The sequence below is a fragment of the Osmia bicornis genome, chromosome 3, assembly GCF_907164935.1.
Source record: "Osmia bicornis bicornis chromosome 3, iOsmBic2.1, whole genome shotgun sequence".
Lineage (NCBI taxonomy): Eukaryota > Metazoa > Arthropoda > Insecta > Hymenoptera > Megachilidae > Osmia > Osmia bicornis.
The window spans coordinates 10,293,038-10,310,965 of NC_060218.1; the positions used below are offsets into that span (position 1 = coordinate 10,293,038).

The 17,928-nt window shown below is 34.5% G+C and overlaps 3 protein-coding genes across 6 annotated transcripts in view; 1 reads left to right on the forward strand and 2 right to left on the reverse strand.

Annotated features, from left to right (window-relative positions):
* The first annotated feature begins 1,886 nt into the window (after positions 1-1,886).
* Positions 1,887-17,928, forward strand: part of LOC114874307 — a 100,740-nt gene continuing 84,698 nt past the window's right edge. For all 3 annotated transcript variants that reach the window (XM_046285280.1, XM_046285279.1, XM_046285277.1), the window contains exon 1: positions 1,887-2,245. The gene's annotated coding sequence lies outside the window, so the exon portion shown is untranslated. The remainder of the gene's footprint in view (positions 2,246-17,928) is intronic.
* LOC114874323 lies at positions 8,675-12,097 on the reverse strand. The gene has a single exon (XM_029183509.2). It carries the CDS (start codon positions 12,081-12,083, stop codon positions 11,244-11,246), a length of 840 nt encoding a protein of 279 aa, XP_029039342.1. The 5' UTR covers positions 12,084-12,097; the 3' UTR covers positions 8,675-11,243.
* On the reverse strand, positions 12,716-15,900 carry LOC114874324. Of its 2 annotated transcripts, none has more exons than XM_029183510.2 (2): positions 15,770-15,900; positions 12,716-13,023 (listed from the first exon to the last, which is right to left on the reverse strand). In XM_029183510.2, exon 2 carries the CDS (start codon positions 13,001-13,003, stop codon positions 12,716-12,718), a length of 288 nt encoding a protein of 95 aa, XP_029039343.1. In that variant the 5' UTR covers positions 13,004-13,023; positions 15,770-15,900. The 2 variants fall into 2 exon arrangements, with proteins under 2 accessions (XP_029039343.1, XP_029039345.1); XM_029183512.2 differs by lacking the exon at positions 15,770-15,900 and adding an exon at positions 15,635-15,763.

The following is a 17,928-nucleotide window of genomic DNA, read 5'->3' on the forward strand; positions in this document are numbered from 1 at the left end:
TTTTCTCGTCTGTGTCAGAAAATGATATCGCAAAATCTGTGCGCGATAACAGTTCACTTCCAAATTGTTTGATAAAAATATTGAATAACAACAGAATTTCCGATTTATCGCTTTAAATTGTATGACTGGATGCAAGAAGAGTCTCAGCATCAAAACATTGCAAAATTAGATTTTTTTTATACAAATATAGGGAAATTGTTGAAAAGTATCTATAACATTTCAAAATTTGAGACGATAAAATAAATTAATTAGTTCAGTTAATTTTAATTACAGCTTTCTAATAAAAATGCAATAAAATAATAGAAATTCCCGCTTTGTTATAATAACTTTTCTTCTTAAGGTTTGCGTTACAAACATTACAGGTTCAAGTTTACATTTTAATATCTTTTTTCAATTTTATAGCAATGCGCATTTTTAAAATCATACCGCTCTCGCCACCTAGTAACTAATAGTAATATTAACGAAATAAAAACGTCGATGACGTAATTTAGCATGCCGTAAGTTGGATACAATAAGTAAGGTGGGCTTAAGGGGGTAGACACGGCACGTGACCTCTCCGATTCGGGACGTCGCGTCGGCAGTTTTTTCGTTAGGCCTGGTGGAGCCACTTGCGTGTTCTGTTACGAACCTGAAAGGTTTAATTCTCAGCTGGCGTGCGCGCAACACGATCTAGGAAGGGAGCAGCGCCTCAAGTATTTTTATAAACACATTCAAGCATCTGGTAACCCCTAACCCTTTCACCCGCCCGCCGGTATCGGGCAGGTAGAGGCGACGGAAGGATTGGACAACGACGCTGCAACCCCAACACCCGGAGGACCCCGTCCAGAGGGCGACGACGACCCTGCAGCCCCCACGAAAGGAGCGTCCAGCTAAGAAAGCGACCCAAAAGGACACCGTGGGACCATCTAGTTGTGATTTTTGAGAGAGCGTGCGACTTCCAGTGTAATAATAGTAGTAGAAATTGTAAATGATTAGTTAATTAGAGTTTGGAAGCTTAAAAAACGTTTACCCTCACTGCGGCAATATAACGAGAGACTACTGAAAGGGCCAGATCTCGCCCTTGTCCACAGAACACATAATTTCTGCTTTTCATTTGATAGAAATTCGCTACGTTGACTAACAAATATTTTTCTTATAACAATTTTCGAGAGGAATTCATTACTGAATGAAAGTAAAAATTTGCATAAATGGAGGGTGGGTGGGATGAGGTAGGGCGGATCTCCAAACCGCAGCAACTTCCTCGTGGTGAGACCTGGGCAATCGTTATTATTTGATGACTAATTAACAACTGTATCATTATTGGTACATACTATGGTACATTTATTAATTATGCTGCTGCGAAATTTATGTTTTTGTTTCTATTTAATCTCTGCTATATACTTTTCAGGAACTATGCCTTTCAGATTCTGAAGTGTATCACATTGCAACTACAATTTTACGGAAGGAAAATTAATAATAATGAATGCATGGCCAGTATTGTTTAATTATGTACTTATACACAGGTGTATGCGAAAGGTGACGTAGCATAGCATGGGATAATTGAGGTGGCGCTTAAATCAGTTCCGTTCGGCCTAATTTTCGATGAAACGTTAACTGTTTTACCGACGCGGAATTCAAAGTTCGGCCTCGACGCTTGTATCACCTTAATACCATTTAAAGACCACTAGGATAGTTACCTTACCGACCATCGGTTGAAATCCCCCAAGCGAGTTCCAAGATACGGCGAAAGGACCCCTATGGTCCCCCAGAGTGATCTTTTAGCGGACCCCAAAAGGTTGCGCGTCAGGTGGTCTTTTTCCCTCCCGTTTTCTCCCCCCACCAAGCGAGCGAGAAGCATCCTAGCGTACCACCTGCAAGGCGATTGGTCAGTTTAGAGACAGGTCAAACGGCAACACATCGGTTAGCGTTTCTGTCACATTCATCTCTCTCGTTTCGAAGCACCCGAGTCAAAGTTGTGTTGTTGATCGCGTCTCGAATTTATCCTCGGCGTTGTTCGTGCCACGTGAACGCGAAGCGCACGCTTTTCGCGTGTTTAAAACCGTCCAACCGTGTCGAACAACGAATTCCTACGTGTTTTTAACCGCGAGCTTTTCAAACAGTGCACATTATGCGCTGTGGTAACGCGAGTGGAGCGGAGTGTTTTGACACGAGCCTTGTGAGGTGATTTTCTGTGAAACCTCCTGTTCGATGAATGAAGAAGATATCGTTGTCCAACGAGAATAACGCGGGAGGATTGATCATCGAGGTGAGTGGCTATGTTTTCGTATTAATCCTTGATGGAATTTGAGGTTAGGTTGGGCCAGCATTCAGACTCCGTAGTGTTTCACGCCATGGTGGTCTCGTACGGTGTGCTGCGCTTTTTGGCCCGGAACAATACCGTCCTTCGAAGGACCAGGCATCCGGGTCCTCTCTAGTCGAGGTCTAAAAGGGCCCTTTTCAGTTCCTAAAACGATGCGTGCCGGCGCATGTCTCTCTTTCTCTCAGCCCTCCTTGCTGGAATGCGAACCTCCAGGGATCCTGCTGTGTTTCTACTATAGCCCTTCCTCTGCAACAGGTAGTGCCGGACCACCAACTCTCTGCTATGCTTTCCCTCCTAACTTTTCTTTCATTCTGTTATCGCCGGCTTTCGTGACATGCTTCCTTCCCGCGATAAACGTGGCTAGAATTTTTAGAAGATTTCCTCTTCGATTATCTTTTCATTTTGGTATAGACTTTAAAATATAAATTATAGTAATTAAAAAATATTGAAAACATTGTTTTTCCCATCTAAACAATTTTCTAAAATTATTTATTTTTGTTTAGAAGTACTGAAGAAATGATTTTAATTTAGTAATATTCTTAATATTATTCTTACTTAGTACTTCTAAACGAGAATAAATAATTTTAGAAAATTGTTTAGATGGGAAAAACAATATTTTCAATATTTCTTAACTAATTTTGACGATTTCCTCTTCCTAGTGTTAAAATTTGTTAATATTGAATTTTACTTAATTTAACGTCCACAGTTAAATTAACCGTGTTTTAATTTAACAGATGAAAATAAATGTTTTCGATATTTATATATTTTTTAAATATCACTGGGTTGCTGTTTTAGAATTTTAACCGTGTCTGGTAAATGTTAAAAGGAGGAGTACCGTTGCATTCATACGTGATCGATTTTCGGTGTGCAGTTCAAACCTCATTGCACGTTTACCTGCTTTGCGTAACGTGGACAGATTTTGTAATGGAACACCTAACGCGAAAATGTTCCACACTCTGAGAAACGCGTTCCTGCGAAAATAACACGTGTCTCAGCAAATTATGGCTTTGCAATACTAATAATATCTACAGTTATTTGTCTTATCATTGATAATAATTAAAAAAGGTTTTTAATATATTTTATCTAATGTTCCTTTTTCTGGGTAAAAGTGTCTTAATGATAAAAAAGGTCGCTCCTTTGCGGAAATGATAGCTGATTATAAAATTGTTTAAAGTTATAAAACTGAAAACTAACAATATATGAAGTCATTAGATTCACTGATCTTACGATTATTTCGAACAGTGTATAATAATAGGTTTTCAAATTGTAAAGCAACAACTTAATTGTTTTAATTAATGGTTTCTTTATTCGTGAAATATTATGAATTTCCTTGTTTATATAGTATGACGGAAATATACATGAATGAAAGAAGATAAGATACACATGGACTTTTTTCATTCATGTTGCATGGATAAGAGTTGCAGAATGGAGAAAGTAAAAACTTGTTTTGAAATATTTTTATTTCTGTATTGTAATATGTAGTAGATGACATATTTTTGAATTTACATTTAAAGAGCAGCATTATTAAAATAATTTTTAACTATTTACAGTTTTACAATATTTTACAATATAAATGTTAGAGATTGAAAATAATTTATCTAAAATTCATAATTATTTATCAGAGCTATGATGACAATGCTATAAATAAAAAAATAGATTCTAAATTAAATTAAATTAATCATAGCTCTGATAAGCTGTTATCTATTCTTGATTTGAGATTCACACAGTTATCTATTAAAATTTGCCTTATCAGAAGAACCATAAGCTTTCTGTTTAGCTCTGTAGCAAAGTTATCACATTTCTTCTATAAATTTTCATTCTACATATACATTAACCGTTATAGAAATTACCTAAACACTCAATGCCAAGTGTTCTCCTTTATTTACAACATGGCGAATCTCAGTATGTATACAATTTTACGAGACCTGAATCTTATACGAAAGTGGGTAACTCACGTGCTCGAGCATGCATATGATACTTTAACTCGTGTTACGAATGCAGCAGATATGAATAATTTATAAAATCGTTGAAAATTTGTATTCCTAAAGCTTCAAGGTTTATATACATTTGTAGATATACACGTGAAAGTAGTAGATGTAGGTTGCCTGTACCGATGCTCATTTCACTTTTACTTTATGATACATTATTCATATTATTTACTTTATGAGACTAATTATTCTTCATCACTTTCCAAGGCTTATCTTTTGCTCTGTCATTTTTAACTGTTTATAATTAACTGGAAACATGGTTATAAAACATTCATGTTTGAAATCAACGGATTAATTCCAGAATATACTTCACTGAACACCATGTCATTTTGTTTTATAATATTTTTTGGAATCTCCAATTATTTAAAACATACATGTTGTCCCAGTTGCATTGTAATAGCTCATTAATACTTAACTGGAAACTCACTTATGAAAAGTGCATTCTGTCAAATATATTGTGATAATTTAACTCGTCGTGTCCAGTTAAAAGGTTAAAAATATATCGTCGGTCGTCTTCAAAGTTCCAAGGCGAGTTAACTCGCGATCTTTCCTGGAGAAGCATTTTCCAATGACGAGTTACCTTGTCATTCTCAATTAAATGGTTCAAACGTAGGAGAAACAGTTGGAAAATGCAGGATGGAATTTCATATCTCTAAGAATGATAATCTCGATAGGTTCATGCAAGAATGTTACTGGTTGTACAAACACGTGCAACAGGTTGTCGGTCAGACCTTCGAAGGATGCAGTTTTCATCTAATTAACTGCACACAGAAATGTATAGTATATGTAAATTAATTTGTTTCGTTAGGACGTTTCGGAAATTTCATGAAAAACATTGCTGTTTATTTTGCATTGCTTTGCAGTAAAACCTTGACTTACGTAAAGGATGGCGTAACGCAGAGATTTGTCGAATAAAATTGAACGGAATTGATTTCCTGTTATTTCACGAATCTATTTTGTACATCATTTTGTAATTTTCTCATTTAGAATTTGCAGGATTTCTAAAAATTCTTAATTTTCAGGAACGTGTTGAAAATTTCAAAGTAGTACTTTTGTAATCTCGAATTGTACAATGTAATTTTTCACGCTGAACAAATTTGAGTTTTAGAAAATTAAATCTTTGCAGCGTTATTAATATTTCTATAATCTCAAACTCCACAATATCACTTGAAGAATTGAAAAATTTTATATTATAGGAAATTAGGGTCGTGTAAATTAAATAATCACACGTTTTCACACGTTTCGTGTTACTGGAACTCCGAAACGACTTCATTTAGAAAAAGAAATCCACGGGAGAATACAATTGCACGCGTAATTGTACGTCGAATGAGAGAAAAAGAAAATGCATTGTACAAAAGAACGACAGGAAGAAAGTGAAAAGATTTTCTCCTACAGTAATCCAGCTAATTAGTGTTGCTCGTTTCACGGTCCATTTGCATGTTTCCCATAATTACTACGAACCGCTTTCCGAGTTGTGCGTTCCCTCAAATCGATAGGTAACATCGTGCTGCTTTCTTCATTTCAATTCCGATCCTGTCAAATCGTGAAAGTTAAGTTCATGTCAAAAGAAAGTTGACGTGTTGCGAGGCTTTTAAAATCGAATCTTCATTCGCAACGATGTAACGTTCAAACCCTTACATTGAAGCAGAATTTTAATTTAAAGCTTGCTGTTATCTGTTAATGAGATAAGCATCTGATCTCTTACGTAAGGTAATAAAATATGCAACATATTGAAGGAAAAAAATGAAAGTAGGACGTGAAATAAGATGTTGAAATGAGATGTAATTTTATTTTGTAAAAACATCGTAAAGAAGTAATATTAATTTCATATTACCAAGATTATTAATTATCGAATCAATTATTAAAATGAATGAATCGTCAAAAATTGCAGTAGATTCAATGAATAAGTGTAATTAGTCGTAAATCACTAATTACAAGCATTATCATCAAATTAATCATCAATTGTTAGTTTGCAATGAAAATGTAAAGGAAAGCGACAAGAAATGATGCATCGACCTAATGTAATCACAACTGACCTGGCAACTGATACGTCTTTAATCATTTACAAACAAAAAATGAATCAATATCTTTTTGTTATTACCGAATGAATGATGAAAGTGTCGGAATATACATTATCTTTCAAGTACACAACATCATCCTCTCGATGATTATACTTGCGAAACCTATAACACAGGATGCACACGTGTTAAAGTTAAATCAACCACATAAATCATTAACTTGTTTAATAAATTATGAGCTACCAACAGAATACACAGTACACATTAAGGAAACGATCAACATTAATCCTTTCGTCACCTGAAATGTATCATTACATGGCGCGTATGTCGATCGAATTGTTACATTACTTCCTGCCGCGAGTCGTGCACTTTTTCCATTCCAAATTGAAGCATACGGGAAGTAGTCTCGAGAAATCGTCGTCGATCGTAACGAGGCCATTGTCGATGTTTCCCAGTTATCTAGGAAACGGTTTTGTCCGTTCATTACGAGTTTTTTCCTTATCTGTCCTTTTTTCCAGCAATGCGCGCTACATAACAAACTCGACTGGACAACTGACCTGGACAGAATGATTCTGTGCCATTTTATGGCATGCTTTCATGATAGGTAGACATGTTAAAGCGCGAATCGGTGGTGGTTGGGTTAATCGCGACCCAGACCTATGAAACGTCTGCGAAAAAATCTAAAATTTGGTATTCGCATTTTTAAACAAAAAATTTTCATATATTGGAAAAATAATATTTAAAGAAAAATTAGAAAAAACTGAATTTAAAATTATTTGGAAATTTCGAATTTCCAAACGAAAGACTTTCAAATATTAGAAAAATAATATTTAAAGAAATATTAGATACAAGAATTAGAAAATGAGAATTTCAAATTATTTAAATCCAAGAGTTAGGTATAGTAATAAAATAAAATGATTCCATATAAATAACTATTATTCTCCCAAGAATAAATATACGAGCCCTGGTACATCGTACCAAGGATGAAAATATTGAAAACGTAATAAACACGAAGAATCTCGGCAGATAATCCTCCCATGGAAAGTACATACAATAAATTTTTATTGCAAGCACGAAACCTAATGGATTTATTATTTATGATCCAACGGGTTGGATTTTATACTTCTCAACACGCGTATACCGATAAGGCATAGTTTAAAGCCGGAGGCATGCATTTCCTGCACCTGTCGTATATGTAACACGTTGACCATGGGCATGGACACGTAAAATGATGCACATACGTATATACATTCTTGTCGCCTTGCATAATTAGCAACCAATACGGTGTGATTTTTCACGCGTACCTCTTGTACTTCGATAGGGACAGATTACATCTTCGTCGCTTTTCCTCTTTCGCTGAAACGGTACCAGTGTAATTTTAAATGTAAATTGATGTTTCAAGCTTTTATCATATCATTATGGGACGATAAGGTAAACACCTTGAAAATATACATCGCACGTTGATGTTCAGTTTCGATTTTTATTTCTTGAGTAATGATACGACAGTGTAGGAAATTTTCTAGAATTTTTTCCGCGCGATATTTTGTCCTTAAATGAAGTGTTACGTGTAAGTAATAATTTTATCATTATACTGATAACTTGAAAAATTAAAAAATAAGGAAACGAGTTGAAATTTGCTGTATTTTGTTTATACAAATTATATAGAGACTATTTTGAAATGTAGCATTTAAATATTTTTTAGCGTAGTAAATTTAATTAATCTGAAAAATAATTTGTGCATTTGTTATGACGATAAAGCAGTTTTTATTATAATTTGTTGAAATAATTTTGCAACGCAGCGAATTTTCGTAACGTTGTTAAAAGAATCGTGTGAGTATTTTGCATGCGTTCACGGACATCACCTCTTTTAGATGCATTCGTTATTTGCATTTTAATGCAAATTAGTTTTACTAATGTCTTGGCTGACTGTTTTCAGACCTCTATCACAGTTATTTGTAGCTTATCATGTTCTTTGCGCTCTAGTAAATATAATTTCTTCGGAAAAGAGTGCCTTAATATTGAGTTTTATTAATGCTGTAGAAATAATACTGTTAAACTATTATTTGATATAATTTACTGCTAATTTAGTTGTTTTAGAATTTTTAAATTTTTTATTCTTGAAGTTTAGAAGTTTTAGAACTTTGAAATCTTGGAATTTTACAATTTTGCAATTTTTAAATATTAAAATTTAAGAAATTTTCGTGTAGAATTTCAAATAACTCAAATAACTGTTCAAACAACGGTGCAGGAATCGAAAGAAAATTATCATTAAAGAAATTGCATGTTAATTATTGTACTCGGTATATTAGATGTCGCAAACGTAAAATTAATTCTTCGCTCATGAGTGTAATTGAATACTCTATCATTCTTGATGACAAGTTCCTTTTTTAATTACATTTTCACAGGCGCTAGCTAGCTGACAATGATAAATTATACATTCTTATACCTAATTCTATCTAGCGATCAGATATTTCTACACTCGAGAAATGATATTGACTGTAATAATTTCATTCTACTCGCGTGTTACGGAAAACTGCATTCCTAACCCAATTAATATTCAAAACTAATTATTTTTTAAAAGTTTCAAATAGTGTAGATTGCGATCTATTAATAATAGTTTAAACAGCGATTAAACGGTTATTGCGTGTAATCCAACGTTTACACGAAACTTGTAATTTATGTTCAAAGAGTTAAAACAAATGATTGTTATCTAACCACCTAATTACGGTTGTTGCTGTTTCCTTTAATTGGCGTTCAAAGATGATCTCTAAAACTAAATGCATCCTTTTGTTATCCTCGTTGAATAATAACGAGCAAATTTCCTTAATGAGTTTGCGTTTCACGTCTAGCAGTGTTGTTCGTGATCTAATTTGCATTAACCGTTGCCTTGGACGGCCGTTAGTAAATCATTAATTTCAATGTCGACTGTGGAACGGTTTTACGTGAAAATAGAACATTGCAAATTTTATATTCCATCTTTTGTTCAACGCGTTAGCCATTGCGGGGGTCATTTCCGACTAATGCTACAAAGAAACAAACAATTTAAGAAAATTCTAAATATTACTATAATTAGACGAATCTTTTTTGCAACAAATTACTCTATTTGCGTTATAAAATTTATAGTGTTAGAGATAGGTAGCAAGGAATAAGTAACAGTACACGTACGCAGATATAATTTGTACTTGACATTAATTAGTTGGTGGATATTGCTTATTACATAGGCGTGTAATAGTTTCAAAGTCAGTTCGCGATTGCAATTATGTAATATTCAAGTTATTCCGGTAGAAATTCGCTCTCGATTTCTGTCGCATATAGCAAGTACTTTACTTTTACTTTATCTTGCTTTCTCAAAATCAACTCATTGAATAATTTCTCATTCATTTTTGGCATCAACCAGTTGGCAGTACAATGAATAAAATTAAATTAAAAATTCAAATAAAGAAATAGCGAAGACCTTTAAATAACCCGACACTATTCGGTGTCACCAACACGATTGCAAACAACAGTAACATCAGACCCGTGAAAAATATCATAATGCACGGAAGCTAGATAAGTTATCGAGTGAAAGAGAATGGCAGCGAACGAGCAGGATGATAGAAACTGAAACTTTTACACGTTCTCTTCTTGCAATTCAATTTCCCTGGTAATCGTAAACTTGCATAGAAATGCATAGATCCCAGTTTCTCTTCACTTTCACGATAGTTTTCTCTATATGAGACCTGAATTTCAGGGTCAAAGGACAGCATCATTCCGAACGGTGACCCTATTCGTGCAGACCGTCCCAGTCACGTGTGTTCATTTTCACTGAAATGTACATGAAACACGTTAATAAAGTGCTTGTTAAATTCCACAGCTTTTATGATTTTTATTTTACTTGGAAATTTTATCTTCAATGAAATTTGTCTTTTTAATTTGACTGCAAGTTTCACTTGCACTCGGTGTGTTACATTTTTAAAACTTCCAGTAGAAAGTTCCTCTTCGTTCCTTTTTTTTGCTGCTTCTTACTGTAACAGGCAATTATGTTGTTAATCACTGCCTTTTGATCATCGTATAATCATACGACGCTGATTATTTTCTCTTTTATAAACTTGAGTTTTTATTTTTTCTCCGAGTCCTTGATACCTTTGAAGAACTTTTTCCTGTATAAAATATTGTAAGACAACAGTGCAATTAGCATTGACCCAGATCGTTGTAACATTGAACCCTCTTTCTGTTCTTTTATCGGTGATTAACGTATGATTAATTTCTCAAAAATATGGTTCATCGTATTCAAGTTAACAGAGGCGACTGTTCCCTTGCATTCCGATCGTTTGAAAGTTTCTTTACGGACAGTTGCATCGAATATGCAGTTGAAGTGATGGGGCACATTTTAAAACCCGTCGAGACTTCTTCAACCGTAGAAAAAGTTTCTATAAATAATGTCTCTATATTCTTACACATAAAATGCTTCCTCAGCTCATTTTAGAAAATAAATGAAACACTTTTCTCAGCGGGAAATCATTTGCCATTTGACATATTTTATTCGCAATTTTGACAGACTGATGATTGGAACGTTACGTGTCTATAAAACTTTATGGTACTGTAATTTAATTTATTTATTACCTTATACGCTTCTGCAGTGTACAAAAGTTGCTTTTAATAAAGCGAGTAGTGAATAATTAAGACGGTTAAAATAATACAACTTTTATTTTTCATAAGTCTATTATGACCAAAGATAATGAGGAAGTTAATTAAGTAAATATTAAAGTTAAACGCAGATATTATTTATTCGATATAAACTATAGTATACTAAAAATATTTTATGTAAACTTTTATAGATTGTCTTTTACATAAATAATATATTAAACATAATACCTCCTAGAAGGAAACATTTCATTTGTTCCTTGCGATCTTCAATCCAACGATAAAATTTAAATTTATTTATTCAATATAAATAAATTAACAGTCCCATTTAAAAGTTTCACCGCAAGAAGCTTCATCCTCCAAAGTCAAAGGGCAATATTCATCAGCGGTGACTCTCACCAAATTTCCTATATCCACCTTAGGCTTGAAGGGTAACTCAGAAACCAAAATACCTTCCACCGGTTCTTTCTTATCCGCATCTTCATCGAATTCCCAAAAATCATCGTTTGAAACGCGACGATTCTTCCTGACCGACCTAAAATCCTTCTCGGTCAGTATGACCGTCTTTACGTTTCGTCTTCTTAAAATGTCCCTAGGGACGATCAGCTGCTTGTCATATTTAATTCTCTTTCGCGGGCTCTCAGACTTGTGGGAGACTGATTGATGATCATCGTCACTCTCCCGGTGTTCGAGGCCACGGTCCTCGTAATTAATTACTTGTTGAGATTCCTGTTCGTTCTCGGACCACTTCCTACTTTCCACTAGGGATTCCGTGGCGGTTCCCAGGAATGCATTTTTATCGGTGAATACCCCTGCGGTCTCGTTTTCACTAGTGCCACCTGTCACCTCTTTATTCTCGATCGCAGAATCATTTTCTGCAACTTCGACCGCAGGCGTGTCCACGTGCTCGGTTTCGATCATCTCCGGCGCAGGCGCCACTGTCGTTTCCGGCTGCGGCGTGGTAACAACGGGAATCGTTTTATCGGCTAAGTGACCCTGCAGGTCGCTCTTCATTCGCGGATTCTTGCGATACTCCTCCTCCAGGTAGCTTCGAAACTGATCCCTGAAGTAACCGTCGATCATTTTCCACACGTTGGTGCTGTACCAGGTGAGTATACCAATGAGAAAGATCCCGCGAAAAATCATTCCCAGCATGATTGGTTGATTTCACAAGCAATTTTTTTGTAATGAAAAAATTATAAAGAATTTTTTCGAATTTAACCCTTTCACTGTTACTGGTGCCTAGGGGTACTCTAGAAGCTTACTTATCCTGTGTTATAGATACCTTTAGATTTCTAATTAATTTTACTAATTGCAAAGTATTTTCTAATATTTTCTATCGATACGTTTTTAAATTTTCTAAGAACAACTTCCACCTTTCCTGTTTGCAACGAATAGTTACTATATTATTTATCAAAGAAATGTGTTGTGTATCAGTGCTAAAAATGTACTATTTAGAGCACGTGTTTTGCGTTGAATTCTCTCACGGTGAAAGGGCTAAAGAAAGCCTTTGGAGAGATCGTAAATATTTCTTTTTGCTATTTTCCAACCTCGAGAATCAATAGCTTGTCGATACACTCGATACTTGTCTGAAAGGAGAGCGAAAGAAATATTTCTGTTTCGTTATTACGTTCTTTGATGTTGAATCATGTTACAAGCGTACAGGTGTAGAATTTACTCTTGAAGATAATTTCTGTGTCACAAGTATTGAACAATTTGAAAATTGTACCCGTTTCTCGTTGGTATATTAATTATTCTTCTTTAGAGTTTCTATCGATAAATTGCACTTATCCTTCACCGTAGAAGTATTCTTTGAATATAACGAAAGCCTCTTGCATCTTTGGAAATCCCATTGTCACGAAGATCAAAATCGAATTGGCTATAACGAAGAGTCGCATCATTTCAATACCGTCGCTAGATCGTAGCCATTCGCCGAAACCTTCATTCTGAGCGTCATCGTTTAAAACTACTTTCTTCTTGTCGTTCTTTTTATCATTCTTCTTATCGTCTGTAACGTTTCCATCGTTTTGTCGATTCTTTCCAACCTTGCTGTCATGATTGCCTCGTTTCTTCATCGCTTTTATATGGATTTCATCTGAAAAATATCACGCTATTATTAATAAACAGAAAAACCCCAATCGATATATATCCTTTCTTCTCTTTTTGCATAAATTGCCAGTTTAGCTATTATATCATCAGTTGCAATGATATTAATTATTCAATTTAATTCTCAAGTTACTAATGAAACATCTTCCATTATCAGAAAATTGATGTATCGCGTTCAATGAGACGACAATTTCAGAGTAATCGATCCAGGTGAAATGAACTGGATTCGAGTACACCCACGCTTACTCTTGTCTTCGAAACGTTAGCCGGTCCATGTGCATTATATACCAATGACACCGGTACATTTCAGACATTCCATCACGTACAGAAGATACGAGTACCCGAGCGAGTGCGATGACCGTGATCTGACGTGCATACATTCATACATGATTCACTAGCGAGTTTCACAATACCACGTGCAAAATGCACCTTTCAAAAACCAGGGTTTAGAATGAGTGACAAAAATATGGGCAACATTTGGTTCTATTCTCACAAGTAGGTTTTTTTACCAGTCCAAAGATTTATTATCCAATAAATATTTGGTTATTGATAATAAAATAACTGACAACTTTGCTTTTCCATTACTATTCCTTAAGCGGGTCATCCTCGACCATCGACTCTTCGTTTACAAAAATAATTCTCCAAAGAACCGGTATTGGGCAGATGAATGCTGTAAACTCGATCGCTTTAATTCGCTTTGTAAATATCAGGAAAATTGAAATGAAATTGAACCAGAATAAGTTTTGGCCTGAAGCGTCGATATAGTAGTAATTAGAACAGAATGGAATACCCAACCTTTTGTTATGACCTTGTTTCTACCACGAAACTTGGACTTTTCTATCGGCTCTCTAATTACTGAACTTTAGTATTCCATTATTTCCTTTGAAATTCCCGTAATTTATGGCTAAAGTTTGACCGCCACTGGCGAAGATAGCTATTAACTAAGAGACAATTATAGATGTCTTCATCAGTACAACACAGTCTGTTCCCTTTTTTTTTTTTCTTATAGGTTGCATAAGTGGAGAAGCCGAGTACCCGTATAAAGTAAGGTCAAATATAAATAGCTGCATAGATTATTTTTATTCGGTTAAATGCAAATTGTTTGTTTTCTATCTATTTTAACATTGCACTAAAAGGATTGGTTCAGATTAGATTCTAAATAGCTTTCTTTCATGTTTCTATTGTTCTATTTTTAGCTGTTTCTTTCCATTAAGAATCCTCTTATAGTGCATAAATGCTAATGAATCACTTTATAATTAACTTAATTGTAACAGAAAAAAAAGACTAGTAAGTTTTGAAGAAATTTAAAAATTCATCCTTCAACTTTCAAAGTACATATCTCATTTAAATCTCAGATTATTGAGCAAACAGTATTCAATATTTCAAATATTTTCATTCATCGTATTAAATCTCCTTCCAGATAGTTAACGTTTTGTGATTTCTGTCGCATCGTTTCCGTTTTTAATCTGTTTCGTCTGAGTGTAATTTAAAGTTTGCCGAAAGCTTGTAGACAAAACATCGAAAGCTGGTGCGAGTTCAATCCCCGAAATTGCGTTGCAACGAGATCAGCATATTGTAATTGTCTCATGAATAAGTATAAGCTTGTTTTCGTACAAGCAGAATGGCACATATTTTTTTTTTCTCTTCGCTGAAAATTACTCGGATTTTTCGTTATTTAGTTTAAACATGCTTTAAAGTTACTTTCTTGAAAGATGAAACTTCGAGGAATATAATTGTGCAATTTAATGAAGTTATGATTACTAATTAAGAGATAAAAGTAAGTTCCAACGAAATTAAAAGAAGTTGTCGAGTACTTTACTTATTTTCGAATGAGCTTATTAAAATTATTTGATTAGCACCTGTTAAAGCTTTAAAGAGTAGCGAATTGAGACACATTTTAGCTATTGTTGTCCTAAATTAATTTTCCATCTTATTCAGGTTTCTATTGCAGTAATAGCCACTTCTCGGTGCTTTATTTACACTGCAATGCAAAGTACGCCTGTTGACTCTTATTTTTGTGTTTGTTTTAACTTGTTCCTTTCAGGAGGTACTATTCTCTTTAATTATGACTTTTATCCAAACTTTTTCTTCATTTTTCTTTTCTTCAGGATTACAAATAAATGAATATTGTACGAACAATTCGTAATTGTTTTTTTAACGTTTTAAACTTTATACGAACTCTTTTATGTATTTCAAAACGAATATTAAATTAAATTTTAGTATTGTTAAATTCAATAATGGGAGATAGTGCTCTTGGCACTAGTTTTATAAAAAACTTACTATTTTTTACAAAATAAATTTTATCACAGCAGCAAAATATTGTAAACTTACATTTTCATATTCTTGGTTGAATGATATATCCATAAATGGAAGGAAAAAGATTAAAAATTTGAAGTGACAGAAATCGAAGAATAAGATGCATATGGTTCTCATAAAAGCTTGGAAAATTTAAGAAAATTTCACTAATTTTTTCATTGAATACTATTGAAACTTTCGAGAGAAGAATCAAACACGTATCTTTTAAATGCGAATAAGAATGGATTGGTTAAACAATTTTATGCAATGTTATATATCACGAGGAAGTGGGATTTCACAGTTACCGGATCATTCTTCACCACAGCTTTTACACCCTCTCATTTCCCCGTGAGAATATAGAGAGAAGTTCGACGTGCTTTATGAACTTTCCTCGAAACTAAATTACTTGCACGCTGAGTTTCCATCGCGCGAGAACTCACCGCGATAAATCAGTTTTCCGTCGATCGCGGGACAAGTTTAACGAATCACGATACGGTTGGCGAGTTTCCCGTGTGGATTCAACCTTTCACGTGCTTTTTCCCCGTGTCCTGCCGCGTTGTAGCGGTTGAAACGATCGTCTCCAACTGTTTGCCAGTTTTTCCTCTGCCCCATTTGCCGTGGATCTCGTCGATAGGGCTTCTTCAGTTGGTAAGCTCATTACAAAACTCTCCTCAGCTGCGTCAAGGGTTCTCAGAAGCTCACTAGTGTGACGTCTTGTATAGAAACCTCTGATGAATTTTCTATCACCCCGGAACGTATGTATTTGGCCAAGTAAAAGAAGTGGATCTCCTCCTTCTAAAATTTTAGAAAACTTGTGGCATTCAAAGGATTAACCTTAGAAATATTTAAAGGAGGGCTAATCAAGCTTACTATTTCTTTCGACTAGTAGAGCTTAAATAAAAAAGTGTAAGTAGAAAATTTTGTAATTTCCTCGTTGCAAAATTAAAAAGAAAATCACAAATTTTAATATTTGAATTTAATATAACATTTTATATTAATTTTACCGTCTATAGCGATAGGTACTCGCATTGATAAAGAGTCTTTTCAATTTTTTTCATTTCGCACCACTCTGTGTGCTGAAATTACTTTCGCTAACGAGACGTCCCTTTTTAAAACACACCATTTTTTTGAAAGTTTTTATTTGAAACTGTTTTATAGTACTTCACTTTTCGATAGCGACACTGATTCGCTAATCTGTATGTAACTGGGTCGAAAAGAAGCCAGACATGAGAACAGTTTTTTTTTTTCTGAAGACTAAGTTCATCGACATTGTGGTTATTAGTGGTAAACATAATTACAAAATTGCTTGTTTTCTGTGTTGAGATAATTCACTGACGCCAACATTTTTCATAATAATATGGTAGAATGTGGTATTACGGTAGATATATTTAATAATAAATCATTGTCAGGCAAGAAAGGGGAACAACCTGAACGAGCACTGTCCATTAAACTATCCTCTGAGGGTTGCTATTTCTCGGTGCAGAAATTGAATTCTAATATAGTTACCTGAGACTTCGTTTAACGTGGGATGCATTTCTACTGAATTTTACTCGAAGATTTCTGCATTCTATGCAATTCCTTCTCTCACAAAAATTGTACTCTTTTCTACGTAATTCTATTACATCCCCTTTATCATTTGATGTATTCAGGAAATACCTCGTCGCCCATAAATTTACTTTTGGAACCTTTGCACTGTAAACATGGGTGATTTATATCTGACACGTTTTTCAATATATAAAGGTATTGTGAAAATTTGAAAAAATTTATAGGACTTCTTTGAATATTTCAAATAAGAATTAGGTATTATTTTCCTAGGAATTAATTTTCAACCAGCTTGAACAAAATTGATCCACATTTACAAAGTAAAAGTTAATTTCAATTTTTTCTTATGAAATCACGTTGCATGATGACGCGAGAAAAAAAGACACAGGAAAAATCTTAAGTATTGCGTGGTTCACATTACTGTTGGACTTTTTTCCTCGGAAACCCTGGGAAGGAAGGCGTTGTATCGTTTCTATTTGTCTTCCGTCCATTCGTGGCCCTGTTTCCTTTTTTTTTTCTTCTCACAAAAGGGAAAAGTCTCGGTCAACGGATGAAAAGCTTCCCTTACGGTCAAGAAATACACTTTATTGGTCGTTTTGTTGAGAAATTTCCAGGTCGCTCGTAACTAATGTACCTCGTACGAACGGTCAAGAGTCTCTTTGGAACTCTTGCACCAGTGTCGTATCCCTTCGTTCTATTTATCTTGTATCTGGCAAGGATCACTAAGCTAGCAGCATTTCATGAAGTAACGAGAAACGATTACACGACACCCTCTGACGTTGCTTTGTCCCGCGGAAGTACAGCGAAAAGTAGTAGGTTTCAGCGTACTTGGAATTTAATGAACCTGCTGCTCGTTGTGTATGTAGTATTTTCTTCAAATTACTTGAAATATAAAAAAGCAGAGTAATTTGAAAACATATAAATATATAGAAGTAAAAAAATTGAAATTTCTCAGATTTATTTTTGAATTATAATTTCAGGTTTCACACTAGAACTACCAAACCAGTCAAAACGACTGGTTTCAAGTTTCTTATTTTAATTTATAAATTTTTGTCAA